We start from the raw sequence: 17,142 nt of genomic DNA, 5'->3' as shown, positions 1-17,142 counted from the left end.
AAGCAGATGAGGGCTCTGTATAATTTTAATCGTTGTGCTCTGGGGCACACTTCAAAATGGCCCGGCTGACCTGCCTATGAAAACTTTCTGCCGCTCTTCAGTTGGTTTGCAAACCTCAAGCCGCCTAGAGTTCTCGTGATTTTCGTGAGATTCCAAGAGAAAGCAAAGGCCCCGCGGCCGGCTCGGGGAATACGTCTTCACCTGCAAAAGCACAGCGAAGTGCAGGTGCACCAGCCCGCCGGCCCCAGATGCCTGCCGGCAGTTCTACACTCCCTTTTAGGGAAAGGCACTGTGAGCTACCCGGCACTTCATTTTACTCCTCTCTTTAGGAGGCACGGAAACTGATTTTCTTTCGCCACTCCCGACACCAGTCCAGTCTCCCCAGCTCGTACCTTCGGCGCCCTCGCTGCCCTGAACCCCCGACCCCCTTCCGTCAGCTCACCGCGCCAGGACCCTGGCCCAGGTTTGGGACAGCTCAAAGAAAGCGAAAAAGATGGCTCGGCAGGGAAAGGGAATACAATAGGCATAAGGCGGCCGGTGGCTCGGACCAGAAATGCCGCACTTCGTAAGGAGAAAAAAGTTTCCTTTGTCAAACAAGTGACCACGTGGCGCTATGGCGGTCACCCAAAACAGTCCCGTCAGGCTGCCAGGCGCGGACCTGGGGATGCGCCAGCCACCTCCGGCGCTGGCCGAGGGGAGCCCCGAAAAGCGGGGGCCCCGCTGTAAGCCCTGAGAGAGCGCATCCGGAGGACGCAAGGAGGCGCGAGACGGTGGCTCTGGGAGCTGCGCTGAGGGCGGGGCTCCCGGGGGGAGAGGGGCGAGGAGCGCAAGGTTCCCGGAAGCAGAGGGGCACAGGGGGCGGGACCCTCGGGGGCGGTGGCGCGGAGGGCGGGGTCCCCGGCGTTGGGCGGGCGCGGGGGGCGCGGCTTCAGGGACTGGGCGGGAGGCGGGGTCGCTGGGGCCTTGGGCGCCGGGCTCCGGGCCGCGGAAGGGCGCCGTTCGCGGGGCGGGGCGGGGCGGGGAGCGGCGGGCAGGCCGGGCATGGCGTCCATGGCGGCGGCGATCGCGGCGTCGCGCTCGGCCGTCATGAGCGGGAACCGGCCTCTGGACGACAGGGAGCGGAAGCGCTTCACCTACTTCTCGTCGCTGAGCCCCATGGCCAGGAAGATCATGCAGGACAAGGAGAAGATCCGGGAGAAGTACGGGCCCGAGTGGGCGCGGCTGCCGCCCGCGCAGCAAGACGAGATCATCGACCGGTGCCTGGTGGCGCCGAGCGCCCCGGCGCCCCGCGACTCCGGGGACCCCGAGGAGCTGGCGCGCTTCCCCGGCCTGCGCGGGCCCACGGGCCAGAAGGTGGTGCGCTTCGGGGACGAGGTAGGTGCGGAGCGGGCCGGGCTCCCCGCCCCCCGAGGCGTCCCCGGCCGGGCGGACCCCTGCCCGCTAGCAGCCGCCCCCGCCAGGCGCGCGGGCAGGGGCTGGAGAGGAGAAGGCGCAGGAACCGGGGTGGGTGGGACGGGCGGCCCGGAGCCGGAGGTGTGGGGCTGGGGGGCTCCCCGGGGCAGTTCGTGGAGGACCGCCGAGAGAAGGAAGGAGGTCATTCCAGACCCTCCATCTGGAGCTGCCCCGCCGGGCCGCAGGGGATCCGAGACTTGTCAGACCAAAGTGCCAACAACAAGGGATTTTAAGCCAGGCAGGCCTGGGTTCTGATCCATTCTGCCATTTAGCTCTCTGGCCGTGGGTGACCTAACCTTTAGAGCCTCAGTTCCCCCCCGGGAATAATAATATCCCCCCTGGCCTGCCAGGGAAGGCAGTCAGCCTTTTATACGTAATAATATTACTATTTGTGGTGGGCTGTGTGCGGAGAGTGAAATTGTCCAGCAAGGTAACAAGAAGCAAGAGGTGCCTTCCAAGATCAGGAGGCAAAACCCGAAGCCCTAAGATGTTTCCGAGTGAGCCCGATGAGCTGCTTAGTTTTGGGAATGAGTACGGTGGCCTCCTTTTTCCAGTGAAAAACGAGGGATACGTGCAAATGAGCTGTCGCAAGCCTTTGGGACATATAAGGGCATGCCTGGGCCTCTGACCTAGACACTCTGCTGGGCCTTCTAGAGGGCCGGACATTGTGGAGGAAGAAACACTGAAACTAGAAAAAACTCAGGGGTGACCCATACTAAGTCACAAAGGCCTGAGTGTTCTGTGCTTCTCCGAAAGTCGGCCTTTTCCTGGAAACGTGTTTAACTAAAACCTGTTTGGTGCCAAATCTGCGGCTCTTTGGCCTTTCAGACTCAACTTTTGTGGTGAGGGTCAAAGAAGTCCAAAGGAGCCTGCAGTATACAGGGAAATCTGCAGCCCTGAGAGCTCTGAGGCTGCAGGCAGGAGGGGCTGGGCTTGGAGAGGTTTTCCAAGGAAGTCGTAGACTGTGGAAGGAATTCTAGTTGAGGATGAGGTTTTAATCTGATTTTCCGGCGTGGGTGTGCTGAGACATTTATTAATACAAAATGTTTGTGGTCATAAACCCGCTTTCACATGGGGGAAGTGTGAGAGAGCAAAACTTTGCTTGCAACATTGCCTTATACTGACAGAATTAAAAGAAGAGTCTTCCATGGATTTTAAACTCTGAAGGCTTCGCCAGGAAAAAAACGAGGGTGTGGTAACGGAAGAGATGAGAATATAGGTTTAAAATGTAAGCCCAGAGCTGAAGCATTTTTAGTGTGAACATATGCATCTCTCTAAAGACATTCGCAGGGTTGGGGCTCAGATTTGGGTGATGGAAAAGCAGGCAGCCCCTCTTTGGAAAAGTCACGAAGAAATAAACTGTGAGAAGAAATAAACCCGCAGGTACTTACAGATGTTGCAGGGTCCCTGTTATTTTCCCTTAGCTTGCTGTCCGGCTAAGAATATCCCCGTGCCCGTTCACCATCCAAAAGCCCGTGCCATATAAGGGTCCAGTGTGGCTGATAAGGAGAGATGTGGCCAAGTGAATTTTGTGCTCCGATTCCTTAACTGCGTGCCGGACTGAGCTGTTTGCGAATTTGTAAACGCAAAGCGATTTAACGGCCAACGGAACTTTTTGCTGTGGGACCTACATGTCCTTCCAGGAGCACGGGAGCCCTGATTTTCAGAATTGAACTCAGCTTTGCAAAACGGGTTGCGAGTATGTCCTGGAATGCCTCCGACCAACCTCTCAGCAGGGATGGCGGAGAGACAGTGAGTTTGAGGACAGGTACGGAGGTACCTTGCTCAGAGCTTTTGTTGTTGTTGTTGTCTCCCACTGCCCTCCTGCAGCGGCTGAGCGATTTCATCCCACTAGGGAGTTTAAAATGTGTTACCTGGACTTGGCAAGAGGTTGGCACCAAAGTGGAGTTGGTGGTCTCGTGCCCAAGAGGAGGGTTGTACTTGGAGGAGGGTTGGCTCCTGTGCACAAGGGGCGATGATAAGGAGAGGGTGGCGGGTGACCTCTCGGTAGGCTGCTGGACAGAGTGGCCTGCATAGGTGGCCCCAGGTTTGTCCAGAAGGGCCCTGAACCAGACTGAGTCAGGCACTCTGTCCCTTCCTGTTTGATCTGTCCTCAGATGTAGCCCCTGGGGCCTCCACGGCCGATCTGGCAGCAGAGAATCCTCACCCTAGCTGTGCCACTGCCAGCATCCACCGTGGGCCCACTGAGGGACGGGTGCTCAGGGGCGCCCAGCTCTTGCTTTACCAGCATCTGACCTTGGATGATAAGCAGGTGGGCCCCGTAGATACTTGGGAAAGACCAGCTGGGATACTGGGCTCTGAGGGCCTTTCCTAAGGCTGTAATAGAGAGCGCCTGGGCTTGGTTGTGAGTCTCGGCTTTGTTCTGGCTTCCATCTACTAACCTGTTGGCTGTGGTGAACCCCTAACCTCTCTGAGCTCCTGCAACGGGAAGAACGTTTACAGGATGAGAGTAGAGACAGTGTCTAGGAAAGGCCTGTGGGATAAAACATGGTGGCTGCTGGTGAGAATATGAAGGTTGTTAGCTGTTGTCTCTCCACATCCACTTTTGAAAATCACTGTCGTGAAATCAATAAATTCCTCCTGTTGCTAAGCCTGGAGCTGGCCACATAGAGTCCCACGTGAGAAGGAGCTCTGTCCTGCTGAGCTCTAGGGATGGGCCTCGGGGCACATACTGAAAGCTGGGCTTGCTCTGTCCACACTGTGGCCATGATGTGCCCTGTTTCCTGATCAGCAGTTACACCCGCCTCAGATTGGGCCCCCCTTTCGGCTACCCCGAAGGACCAGGACGTCGCCTGTTCCTTTGAGTACTCTCCCTCATCGCTGGTAACATTTCTGTGTCCCACACAGCAGCATTTGACGTCAGATCATGCCCACATGGCCTTCAAATGGGACTGCCATCCAGTCACGGTTACGCGTTGAGGGAACAAACGAGTGGAAGCCTGCTTGGGCTCCGGGCTCAGCGCACATGCCCAAGTTGCCCAGCGGGGGCCACTCCGTGTAGGACAGGTGTGGCAGCGTGCCATCCGCATGTTCGTTTTTACCTTCGCTGTCTGTAAAGTGAGGAGACCAGCGTCCAGGCCCAGATCCACCCTTGCTTGGAGGGCGCGCCTGCCGAGGAGAGGGAGGCTAGCTGCCTTTGCGCGGTGAAGCCGTGAAGGGTCCTGTCGGTTGCTTGGTTCTTAGCACCTTGGCAGTCAATTGAGTGCCTATTTCCCAAAGCCCAGTGTATTAGACACTAGAGCTGCTCATGCTTTAGGGACGCTTAGTCTTCCCCTGATTTTCACCAGCTTTTTTAGAAATCCCTCCACGTGAACACATGATCTCAGTACAGCTTCAATGCAAGGCTGCTGGCCCCTCCTGCCCCCTGGCCATCTCCCCAAGCCCCCTCCTGTGCAGAGAATCTAGAGCTGCTGCCGGTGGAACAGTTATCTCTCAGCAACGGAAGAGAAGCACCTGGCGTCCCCATACCTGGTTCTGGTCCTGCCGCAGCCCGGCTGCCCTCTTAGGGCGGGGTTCTCCCTCCACCGGGGAGCAGCTGCCTGGACTTCTCTCGGGTTATAGGCCTTGCTTGGAACAGACATGGACACAGGCTTGCCCTTTGGGTCGAGTACTTGGTCTGAACATTGACGCGTGGATGTTTCATGGAATGGATGAAAGCGAGTGGATGCTCTGAGCAGTCTGGCTTTCCCTGTGCTTCTCAATTACGGCGTTCTTCTTCCAGCAGTCAAAGTTCTGGGAATGGCTTGCTTTGGGAGATGAAAAGTTTTCATTTGAGAGGGATTTAGCCATCACCCCAGTCTGCTTCTGCCGCTTCCTGTTACCAAATAGCAAAAAAACCACACCAAAAACGAAGAAACAAAAACCCCGAAAGACGAAAACCCTGACTTTGCAGGCATGTGTCGCTCTCTGCCCCTTGCCCCACTCCCAGACTCCTCCACCGATCTGAGCACGTCAGTGAGAGTCACAGGCTTCCAAGCACTATGCCACATTCTTGGCTCCCGACAGGCCATAAGCAAGTGAACTCAGAAGTTTGGGCAGCCAGAGTATTGGCTTCTCAGGGACCTGCTTGCCTGTTTCACTTCTCTGTAAAGTAGGTGGGGCTGGGCAGGAGGGGGTTTCCACATGCCAGCCCCGGGGACCCTGACCTGGATTTCGCGTGCTGTAGAGCACAGGTTTGAAGCCCTGGAGCGAGGCAGTTCTGTCCCCTGTTCAGCAGCTTCGCGTGACCCGCAGCTCTCAGAAGGAGGTGTTCTCTAGCACCTGCCTCCCTCCCCCTCCTGCAGGAGCCTGGAGGCTTGCTCCCTGCTCTTTTACTCTCCCTGGCCTTCACCTCCTTTTCTGGGGCTGAGTCTTGGCCTTCCTGACCCCTGGATACCTTCTGCAGACCTCTGAAGGCCCCGTGGCTTTTCCCATGCCCATTGCCCATCCGGCTTCTGCTCCCAGCTGGCTGACGAAGCACCTTTCCCTGAAGCGCTCAGGAGGCTGGGGGTCAGTATGGAATCCCCCAGTGCAGCAGACCTCGCCAAGCCGCTGTCATCCAGTCCATGCCCTTGGGGCTGCCTGCCAAGGGCCACCTTGCCCTCGCTTCTTAGGGTCCAGGCTGGCCAGCTCTTTGTGTTTGCAAATAAACTAATTAAATGGGTATACAGTTTCTAAAATAACGACCCTGTATGTTACTGTTAAAAGTTTCAAGCACTGCAGAAAGCAGCGGCATTATGAAGCAGAAATTGGTAGTGCCCTTCCAGAACTTTCCTCACTTATTCGGATACGTGTCTTCCTGATGCAGGACCTGTGACACGTGAGGTCACCTCTTCCCCGTTCACTTCAGCAGCTTGGCTTCTATTTTTCAGCCTTTGGCACAAAAAATGAGAAATTTGAGAGTTCCTTTCTCAGCGTTTGGACTTGTTTTTTAAGGAAGGTGGAATGTGTAATTATGATTCCCACCTTCTGTCTGGCAGATGCGTGCATTTTTTAGAAAAGGTGACAGGGTGGACCTGGCTTTTCGTGTCCCTGCGCCTGGCGTCTGTGCCCGGGCTCCAGGCAGGAGTTGAGAACACGGTCATCCTCAGCCATCCAGTTGAGATGGTCCGATGGCCCTCTGCCCAGAGTAGCACCTGGCCTGGGACTCTGCATAGCTGGGGCTCCTCGGGTGGGGCAGCTGTATTGAACAGGTGGCCTTGGGAGCAGAGGCAGCAACACAGGCTCCCCCTGGCCCCTGTGGGTGTGTGGCCCAGTGGCTACCAGGGAACAGGTTTTGCAAAGAAACGACTGGCACCTTGCCTTGCAGGGAGGGAGGGGGCAGAGCTGGGAAACCTGTTGGCGGGTCTGGAGTCATCTTATAATTGACGGGAGTTACTTTTACACTCTAAAACGAGAGATTTCCTTAGTGCCAGAGAAAGTACCCATTTCTCAGAAAAAGAAATCAAGGCCAGACCTGTCTGTTAAACTTCTGGCTCGTTCTTCTCTTCATTTCCTTAGACCCGTCCCCCACCCATCCTCCCATCACTACCTTGGCATGTTTCTGCTGAGGTCTGAGGAGGCCTGAGTTTCTGTATTTGTATTCATGGTGGAACCTGCCCAGGAGTTAAATCATAACTGCTTTTCTGTTGTTGGAACTGCCCTTTTGTACTTCCGGTGATGGCAACCCTCTGATCTCAGCAGAATTAAATATACTGCAAGTCAAAGGGGAAAACATCGATTCCATAAACATATAAACAATAGTCCCTAAGAATAACCAGTTGGTAAAAAAAAAAAGAGCATATTCTTCTTCCTCACGTCTCCCTTTTTTAAAGTAGGCTTTATTTTTTAGAGCAGCTTTAGTTTCCCCAAAATTGAGCAGGAAGTACAGAGGGTTCCCATATACCCCTGCGCCCCATGCACAAACTCCCCCAGGATCAACACCCGCACCAGAGCCGTGCATTTGTGAACGACCAGTGAACCGACACTGACATATCATGATCACCCAGAGCCCAGAGTTTACACTTCACTCTTTTTTTTTTTTTTGGCGGTAAGCGGGCCTCTCACCGTTTTGGCCTCTCCCGTTGCGGAGCACAGGCTCCGGACGCGCAGGCTTAGTGGCCATGGCTCACGGGCCCAGCCGCTCCGCGGCATGTGGGATCTTCCCAGACCGGGGCACGAACCCGTGTCCCCTGCATCGGCAGGTGGACTCTCAACCACTGCACCACCAGGGGAGCCCTTCTTACTTTTTTTTTGAATTTTATTTCATTTTATTTTTTACACAGCAGGTTCTTATTAGTTATCTGTTACAAATTTGTTACAAATTAGTTACAAATTAGTGTATACATGTCAATCCCGATCTCCCAGTTCATCCTCCCCCTACCCCGCCCGCCCCTCCTCCTTTTCCTGCTTCGTGTCCATATGTTTGTTCTCTACATCTGTGTCTCTATTTCTGCCTTGCAAACCGGTTCATCTGTACCATTTTCCTAGATTCCACATATATGCGTTAATATATGATATTTGTTTTTCTCTTTCTGACTTGCTTCACTCTGTATGACAGTCTCTAGGTCCATCCATGTCTCTACAAATGACCCAATTTCGTTCCTTTTTATGGCTGAGTAATATTTCATTGTATGTATGTACCACATCTTCTTTATCCATTCGTCTGTCGATGGACATTTAGGTTGCTTCCATGACCTGGCTATTGTAAATAGTGCTGCAATGAACACTGGGGTGCATGTGTCTTTTTGAGTTATGGCTTTCTCTGGGTATATGCCCAGTACATTTCTTACTTTTAAGCCAAGATGCCACTGTCTATCAACCAGAAACTCCCCTCATTTATGGACTTCAGGAGGACAGTGACAGTATATGGTTCCAGTGAGCACTGTTTCTGAATCACTCAAGAAAAATCAGATATATTTCTGGGGAACTTAATGGTTGGGATTCTAACTCTTAGAGACTCAGCCCTCTAGGTGGCAGGAGAAATTTAACAAACAGTGCACCATATTCTGACTACCACCTAAGAGTGTTTATTGTTTATGGTTACATACTAAGGGCATGATTAGAAACGCTGTTGCAGTAGTTTTATGTAATCTTTGAACTCTGGGAAGAATGAAATGAAAGCGGCCTTTAAACGTGATTTGCTGGGCCCTTGCTGTGTATTAGGAGACCGTTTGTGTGCCTTGGTTGACTATACTGATACGCAGAACGTGATTCTGCCTGCTGCAAAGTTGGGTGGGTGAGAGCCAGCCCAGAAATCCTTGGGCTCCTCGTGACGGAAGCCTGAACCCTGGTTGGTTTAGTAGAAGTCCTTATTTGGGGATGATGAGAGCCACCTAGCAGTGTTCATTGAGGCCACCTTGGCAGGTGGGGTGGCCTGGGAAGACAGAGGTGGGTCCCTGAGCCTGGGAGGTCGGCAAGTGCAGCCTGTGTGGCCAAGTGTCCCCAGTGTGAAGAGGCAGTCAGGTGTCCTGTGGAGGACTGAAGTAGGTAAGCTGCCCAAGGGGAATGGCTGCCTTAGAATTACCTAGGGAGTTGTTGGTTTTCTAAAACTAAGTCAGGTGGGACCCACAGATTCTGCCTATTAAAACAGCACTCTAGATGATTCTTTTTTTTTAATGTGGGAGTCTTGTCCTTCTAAATGAACTTGTTAATTCATTTGGTGGAATCTTTTTTTTAATTAATTAATTTATTTTTGGCTGTGTTGGGTCTTCGTTGCTGCACACAGGCTTTCTCTGGTTGCAGCGAGCAGGGGCTACTCTTCATTGTGGTGCACGGGCTTCTCCCTGTGGTGGTTTCTTCTTGTTGCGGAGCACGGGCTCTAGGCATGTGTGCCTCAGTAGTTGTGGCACATGGACTCAGTAGTTGTGGCTCGCGGGCTCTAGAGCACAGGCTCAGTAGTTGTGGCGCACGGGCTTTGTTGCTCCACAGCATGTGGGATCTTCCCGGACCAGGGCTCGAACCCGCGTCTCCTGCATTGGCAGGCGGCTTCTTAACCACTGCGCCACCCGGGAAGTCCCTAGGTGATTCTGATTTACAGCCAGACCTAGAACCTCTAGGCTAGAGATGCTCTTCAGAGAGTCTTGAGTCTGGTGCCTGTGAATGGCGCCAGCGTGGACCCAAGACCAGTAAGGACCCAGGAGCTGGTCATCCCCTCTGGCTACCTGGGACAGGTATGCCAGAGAGAGGGCATCTGCAGGAAGGTGCAGTTTGTTCAGGTTGCAGAATGGTCCCTAGCCTGTCCCTCAGAGAGGCCCAGAGTGGAAGCGAGACTTTCAGAGTGCTGCAGGGGTCTCAGAAGTGGTTCTTTTGACTGTTGCAGGAAAGGTGCCGCTCCCCGTCTGCGGGCTGCTAGCGGCCTGGCTTTGTGTAGGAGGAGCTCAGAGCTGCTCTGTGACGCCCGTGCTCCTTGCCCCACTTGCTCAGGCTGACCTATGGCCGCACTAAGGGACACCCGCTGTGGACAGTGCCACTTACAGGTGCTGTCCACCTCACACGCTTGAGACACGATGAAATTCACCGGCCCCAAAATTGGAAAGAAAGTTATAAAAGAATAAATGTCCCATTAGTTTCCAACTTCATGAAGAGGAAAGGCTAATATTTATAACATTTCATGTTTGAAATGAATTCTAAGTCCAGAATTTTTCATTTTAGAATAATTTTGGAACAGTCCTGACTTTTACAGAGGAATCAACCAATTATAGATGAGTTACTTGTCACCAAATAATTTCTAAAGCAAAATTACCAAAATCCTTAAAAAATTTAAGAGTAGCAGTTACATTTAGTGTAGAATGTAGTGAATTTCAGCGTGTCTGATATTGGTTGCAGCTTGTGGTGTGTTCGGGAATGTTTAACATCTGGCTCCAGGGCAGTGAGGGGAGCAGCCCTGATGTGGAGCACATGCTGGTTGCCATGGAGATGCTCCCCCAGGGGCTGTCCAAGCCCCCAGGTAGCTCACTGCATCAGAGCCGGTCAGGGAGGTGCGGTGACCCCGTTGTGTGGTGTTATAGATGCACTTTCCATCTTGCAGGGGCAACAGATGTAAGTAACCTCAAGAGCACAGATAATAGCAAGAGGCACTAAAGTCATTAGGAAACGATGTTTTTAGCATTTGTTACCTTTGTCAGGTTTTTTTGGGGGGGGAGGGGACACTTTTTTGAAGAATAGATTTTAATTTTTGGAGCAGTCTTAGTTCCCAGCAAAAGTGAGTAGAAAGTACAGATTTCTGAACTACCGCCTACTGTCACACATGTGCACCCTCTGCTACTACCAACACACGCCCACCAGAGTGGAAGATTTGTTACAATGGATGAACCCACACAGCATTGTTGCCCAACATCCATAGTTTCCACTGGGGTTTACTCTTGCTGTGGTACATTCTGTGGGTTTTGAGAAAAGCATCCATCATTACCGCGTGGTACAGAGTATTTCACTGTCCTGAAAATCCTCTGTGCTCTGCCTACTCAGCCCTTCTTCTGTTCAACCCTGGTAGCCACTGATCTTTTTATTGTCTCCATAGTTTTGCCTGTTCCAGGATGTCATATAGTTGGAATCATATAATATATATAGCCTTTTCAGATTCTTTTATTGTGGTACAATATTCAGAACATAAAATTGACCGTGCTAACCACTTCTAGGTGTACAGTCAGTACGTTCACCGTGTTGTACAGCCACCACCACTCTCCACTTCTACAACTTTGCAATCCTGATGCCGTTTTGCATCCAACTGCCTGGAAAGCCTGTGCTTGCCCCCAACGCTCTTTGTGGCTGGAGTGTGCAGCCAGTGGCTGACATCAGAGCTTCAATCACATTTTTGTTTGGCATGTTTATTTTTGTTAAGTGCTTTATTATTATTTTTTTAATGAGCTCAGAATTGCAGAAATCTAAGGAATTTGCCCCTTGACTCCGTTTCTTGCTGGAGCAAACAAAAGATTATTGACTTGACACCAAGTTGGGGAGAAATCACAGTGCACCCCTCTGTCTGCAGCCCCCTTGGAATTTCAGCCTGTCTGGGCTGCAGCCACTGGAGCCTGCTGGCTCACCAAGCTCCAGGCTACATCTTTCTTCCTCAGTCTTGCACTCATTCATCTTCCAAAGCCAAAAACCTTCTTACTGTGTTCTTTGCAGATTTCAAAGGGACTCAAGCTGCATAATTAACATTCAGAGGATCGATCATATCCCATGAGAAAGGGTGTCCAGCTCTGGTGTGTCCTGCTTTTGGTCAGTGGTCCTGTCCCCTTCTCTGCCTCTGCCCGCCCAGTGAATCTCCGCACGCCTCCTCTGTCCCCTGAGGTGGCCACTGGGCTTGTCCCCACCGCCCCCCCCGCCACCTCCCCACAGAGGGAGCGCATTTACCAGTTGGTTTCCCTTTGCCCTTTTCCACAGGTCCAAATCTAGAACAAAGGGAACATACATTCCATCAGCCTCCTTTATTTTTCCCATGTGAAAACAAAGTCCTTCTTGTCTTATTGCTTCTAAGAGGAACTTAGAGGGTCCTGAGATCACAGAATTTTAAGGACTTTCAGGTCATTGAGCTCAACTGTGCTCCTCTCCCACGCCCTGACCACACACACAGAGACCTGGATGCAGGAGCCCCTCAGCCGAGACTCGTTAACTCACATTTCTGCTTTTGGAGGGACGCAGTTTGTAAGCTGAGGAGTACACTTGGACTTAACTGAGGTTCCCAATGGGAGCGTAGTGGCCCACGTTCCCTCTCATTTTTAAAGTTTTGCCTGACAGCCAGGAGTGAATAGGAGACATAGCTTAGAGGCCAAGGCTGGGGATGGAGTTGGTACTGAAGGAAGTGGACCCTCTGCAGAACTCCGGGAGGGGGAGGGGAGCCAGGTAACCTAGCTCTGGGGTTAGGGAGTGCCTCTGGGCACGAAGACATCATGTACCTGGGGTGCTTTATGCAAGGACAGTCTCAGTTCAAAATATTTTATGCCATTTTCAGTCTGTATCGCCCAGGATGTCCCAGTTTTTGGTTCAGAAAATAAGATTCCTCAGCAGAAGCTGGGCACACGTGAGACATTTGCTAGTATAGGAATACAGCTGGAGAGTTGGAGGGGTGGCCTAGGAAAGGCGATCTTACAAACCTGTGTTCGGGTCACTGGATCCAAGGTCAGACTCTCAGTGACTGTTCGAAGGGCTCCTTCTCTCCTGTTCCGCTTGTGAGGGTCGGAAGGATTTCAGAGTTTTCACTATAATTAGGCAGCTGCATTTTCTTCACTGACAGGCTGGTCACTGCCTTTCAGATCTCTGGTAGGCACTTAGGGGGATGGCGGGGGGCGATGCTCAGACAGTTACAGGTGTTTATTGGCAGATAATCACCCGGCCTCCTTTTCCTCTGTTACCTCATTTTATCCTCACAACAGCCCCGCAGGGGCAGCGCAGTTCTCCTTTCACAGATGAGGAAACTGAGGCTCAAAAGGCTAAGTCATCTTCCCCTGGCCGTGTGGCTAGGCGCTGGCAGGGCCGAGACCTGAGCCCGGAAGCCCTGTTTCCTTTCCCCTCGGCCTCCCTGTCATCGAGTCCGTCCTGGGGCTCCCAGGCATTCATCGAATGTCCGTTTGGCAGGGGACGGGCGTACCTGGCAGCCGCGGCCAGCAGGGTGAGGGGGGAGCCAGACCAAGAAGGTCAGCACATTCTCTGCAGAGCGCGACAACTTCAGGCTTGTTTTGAGCCGGGACTTGGGATTCTTCTTGCTGAAGTTTGGTTCCCCCATGGCCTCGGGTGGTGGCTGTCTGCGCGGGGTCCCTTTGGGTTTGGATTTCAGATTTATTCTTGAATTTTTATTTCAGGACATAACTTGGCAAGATGAGCACTCTGCCCCTTTCTCCTGGGAAACGAGGGTAAGTTGGGTTAAATTTAGATTTGTTTGTCTTCTTAAAAAGCGTGGCGTCCTTAGGTATTTTCCGTTCAGCCCTTGGTGGGCTCAGACGGCCGCGGGCTGCGGGTGATGCGGCCCCTGCCGGTGGGAGAGGAGAGGTGGAGGGGCGGGGCCTGCGCCGCGTTGGGCTTGGTGATGGATGGAAGCGTGGCGGTCGGCGCGCTGGGCACGGTCGGCGACCCTGTCCTGGGAAAAGCAGGGGCAGCCCCTCGGGGGGCTTTCTCGGCTCACACTTCTGCCCACCAGCACCCAGTGCCTTGTTGGGGGCTCCATAAGGCAAAGCTTTGAGGGAAGCTTTTCTTGGCGGGGGGACGGGGTGGTTAAGAGCTGCGTTTATTAAAGTGAAATGCGAAGGGCAGCCGAGACGGGAAGGTGGGTGGATGTGGAGACAAGGCTGCAGATGCATCAGAACTGCCTGCAAGAGTCACCTCAAAGGCAGAGTCCTGAGGGAAGAAGGGAGGAGGGGAAGAGTGCCCTTGGTACCCTTTGAAACTGGAGTAGCCGGTGGATACAGATGTGCAAGCCAGCCTGGGCGCCTGATGCTGGTCCCCAGTCATTCGTTTATTGCTGTTAGTGTTATTGTTGCCAAAGTTGCTTAAAAGTATCAAGCTTAACGGGGTTTATCCATTTCCCCATTCTCCCTAGTTGTCCCGGTACAAGTGCATTAATAAGTAGCGCAAAATGACCAAAAGGCAGGTGTCTCAAACCCAAGGAAGAGAAGGAAAAAGACCAGGATTCTCTGAATTCTAGAACATTCTCTGCTGTGTGTTGGAGGGTCCTTTCCCTAATGGGGGTGGCCAGGACGGCTGTGTACCTGCAATAGGGCTTAGGCTTGAGGCTGGATCAGGGCTTTCAAGCCGTGACACTTGAAGGGGCTTGTTTCTTGGTTTTCCACTTGTCCCTACAGTTGCTCATCCTGGTAGAAACGGCGTCCAGGGGGCTGTAGGGAGGGTGGGTCAGAGCGGGATGCGGCAGTGGGGGGGGCTCTGCAAGCCACCTGAGAGGCCCGCAGGGGTCTGTGTCTTAAAATGAAGGATTTGATGAGGGCTCAGATGGATGAGGGCAGCCGGCGGCGTTGCCCACAGGCGGCGCGGTTGGTTAGCTGATTGCCCCAAGTGACGCGAGCCGCCCTAGGTTGAGGAAGCCTGTGAAAGTTGAGGGGACCCTTACGTGAGAGTTGAGAGGTGGCTTTTGCGAATACGTGGCATTAATGCAGATGGCCGTGCTCCCCCCGCAAGCACAGACTCCTGCCTTGGGGGGTCCAGAACGTCAGGTCCTAAACATCCTCAAAATAAAGATGCAAATGCCTGCATCCTGCGTGCGTGATTTTTTTTTTATTTCCGTGGCAGATTAATAACCTAGGTCTGCGCAGAGGGCAGGGCGAGCGACAACGTTGTGCCTGGAATTGGAGTCTCCTTCAGGATCTGGACACTGGTTAAGGGGTGGCTGAACCAGCGAGGGTGGCTGGGAGGCAGCCAGAGAGGGTGAGGGGCAGCCTGGGATTGTAGCTTCCGAGCTCTGAGACCCACCCATAAATCCCTTGTCCAGTGACAGGGCAAAGGGAGTTGGAGGTGGCTAGAAGGGACCTCGCCACAGTGACGTTCAGCCAGGGCCGTCAATACTCCTTTTATATGGGTTCCCCAGATGGGTAACTGACAAGCACTACAGTTAAGTCCCCTACGTAGGAACCTTCAGGTTACAAACTTTCAAAGATGGGAACCATCCACGTCAGGCGTGAGGGAAACCGCAGCTTCCTCCGTCTCCTATTGCTGGCGCTCCTTTAGCTCTACCGTCTCCCACCTCCTCTCCCTCCTCCAGTCAGTACCTCTTCTTGCCTGTTCACTCGATGCCAGCCCCTGGACGCCAGCTGTTGTCCTGGACTACTGTCCTTTTCAAGGGACTGTACTGTAAGACTAAACGTGTTATTTTTTGTTTGTTATGTGTTATTTGTGCGAAAGGTATTTTAAACCTGTTACAGTACAGCACTAGATAGCCCATGTGTTAGTTGGGTACCTACATACAACTCGTTCGTATGTAGGGGCCTTACTGTAATCCTAGGCAGATGGGCAGTCTGCAGGGGGGAGTGGACAGCCTCGGGGACAGTGGCCCGGAAGGCAGCACAGATGTTACTGGACTGGGCCCTGTGTTTGATGATGTCTCAGTGATGAAGACAGAGAAGTCGAATTAGTTAAAATGCCCCGAGCCCCAAGTCCATCGTGCCCCCCACGAGGATATCTACTCTCGTAAGAATTTACCTTGTTAAATGTTCCTGAGTCAGCCGTTTGTGGGATGGGATGTTTCATCTGTTATTACCTTGATGCGGATGACATTCTGGGGCAAGGATGGGGCAGCACCTGGGGCGGCTGCTGAGAATGAGGCTCACTGTGGGAATAGGTGCGGGAAAAGGTCTCCAGAACAAGGTGTGCTGACCCAGCCCAGCACGGGTCACACTCGTGCTGGTGTTAACTGTCCACAGACACCATCCAGGTCCCTTAGGAACCTGCATAAATTGAGAAGGCTTGATAAAGTTAAGTCAATATGTGTTGCTCATTTTAATTAACTTGTTTGGTTTTTTTTTTTAGTAAAAGGTATAGTCTTTGTGGCTCAGTTCTCAGTTTCATTTTTTTTTCCGTTGTAGTATAGTTACTTTACAGTGTTGTGTTAGTTTCTGCTGTACAATGAAGTGAACCAGCTGTATGTGTACCTGTATCCCCTCCCTCTTGGACCTCCCTCCCACCGCGCCCCTCCCCCCATCCCACCCATCTAGGTCATCACAGAGCACGAGCTGAGCTTCCCGTGCTATACAGCAGGTTCCCACTAGCTATGTGTTTTACACAGGGTGGTGTATTTATGTCAAACCTAATCTCCCAATTCATTTCACGTTCCCTTTCAATGAGAGAACTAGCTTATTTCATGAACAGGTGGGCTGTGTCCTCACCTTTTGATTTGAGCTCTCAAAATCACACTTACGTGATTTAAAGTCAGAACTTCGTAGGGGCAAAACAGAGAGCGTTCCAGAGAGCAAAGGGCCTTACCCCTGCTCTGTCATCAAGAGTCAGAGTTCCACCACTCGCCTCTCCCCAGCTGAAGTGCGAGTGCCCACCTCTCTGCATTGTCACGCCCTTCCTTAGGACTGAAAGACAGATGAGAACTTTGGAGAGCTGCATGCAGGAGCTGGGTTAGCCAGGGCAGGGTGGCCCTGACCTCCAGCTGCAAGGCTGGAGACTCTGTCATTTGATGACTCTGATGCATGGCAGGCACCTCACTCCTTCGCGGCTTGAAGCAGCCATTTCTTTGCTCTTGATTCTGGGGGTCAGTGGTCTGGGCAGGGCTCAGCCGGGCTGTTCTGTGGGCCTCGCCGGGGACCGCTCATGTGTCATCTGACGGCCGATGGGAGCTGGTTGCTCTAGGGTACCTTCTCTTCTGTGTCCGGTTGGGGCCACATGTGTCCAGCGAGCTACGTGTTGGTGGAAGAGTTCCCTCGAGTGAGGGTGGAAGCCGACAGGGCCTTCCGAGGCTGAGGCTTGGGAACCAAAGTATCCCCTCTGCTTTGTTCTAATGGTCAAATCGAGGCACAGTCCAGCCCGAATTTGGGGTGTGAGAACATGGATCGCAGCTGCTGATGGACAGTTGCAGAGAATTTGTGCCATTTCAAATCAAAGACTCCACGCTCTGGCAGCCCCGACAGCGGGTCGTTTCATTTGACTGTCTATCATCCACTGACGTTTTTTGAATTTTAAATTGTGGTAAAATACGCGTCCCGTAAAGTGTGCCCTCTTAGCCGTTTGCAGGAGCGCAGCGCGGCGGCCGCAAGTGCATTCACA

At 52.8% G+C, this 17,142-nt stretch overlaps 1 protein-coding gene across 2 annotated transcripts in view; it reads left to right on the top strand.

Annotated features, from left to right (window-relative positions):
• Nucleotides 1-1,018: 1,018 nt before the first annotated feature.
• Nucleotides 1,019-17,142, top strand: part of C16H1orf198 (chromosome 16 C1orf198 homolog) — a 33,496-nt gene continuing 17,372 nt past the window's right edge. The window contains exons 1-2 of one of the 2 annotated variants that reach the window (XM_060126116.1): nt 1,019-1,374; nt 13,230-13,280. In XM_060126116.1, coding sequence (XP_059982099.1) covers nt 1,042-1,374; nt 13,230-13,280 — 384 coding nt within the window. In that variant the 5' untranslated portion in view covers nt 1,019-1,041. The remainder of the gene's footprint in view (nt 1,375-13,229; nt 13,281-17,142) is intronic. The other variant, XM_060126117.1, reaches the window with a different exon arrangement.

This window comes from Lagenorhynchus albirostris, chromosome 16 (assembly GCF_949774975.1).
Source record: "Lagenorhynchus albirostris chromosome 16, mLagAlb1.1, whole genome shotgun sequence".
Taxonomy (NCBI): Eukaryota; Metazoa; Chordata; class Mammalia; order Artiodactyla; family Delphinidae; genus Lagenorhynchus; species Lagenorhynchus albirostris.
Note: the sequence above shows the minus strand (reverse complement) of the source record. Positions and strands in the feature narration are given on the sequence as shown.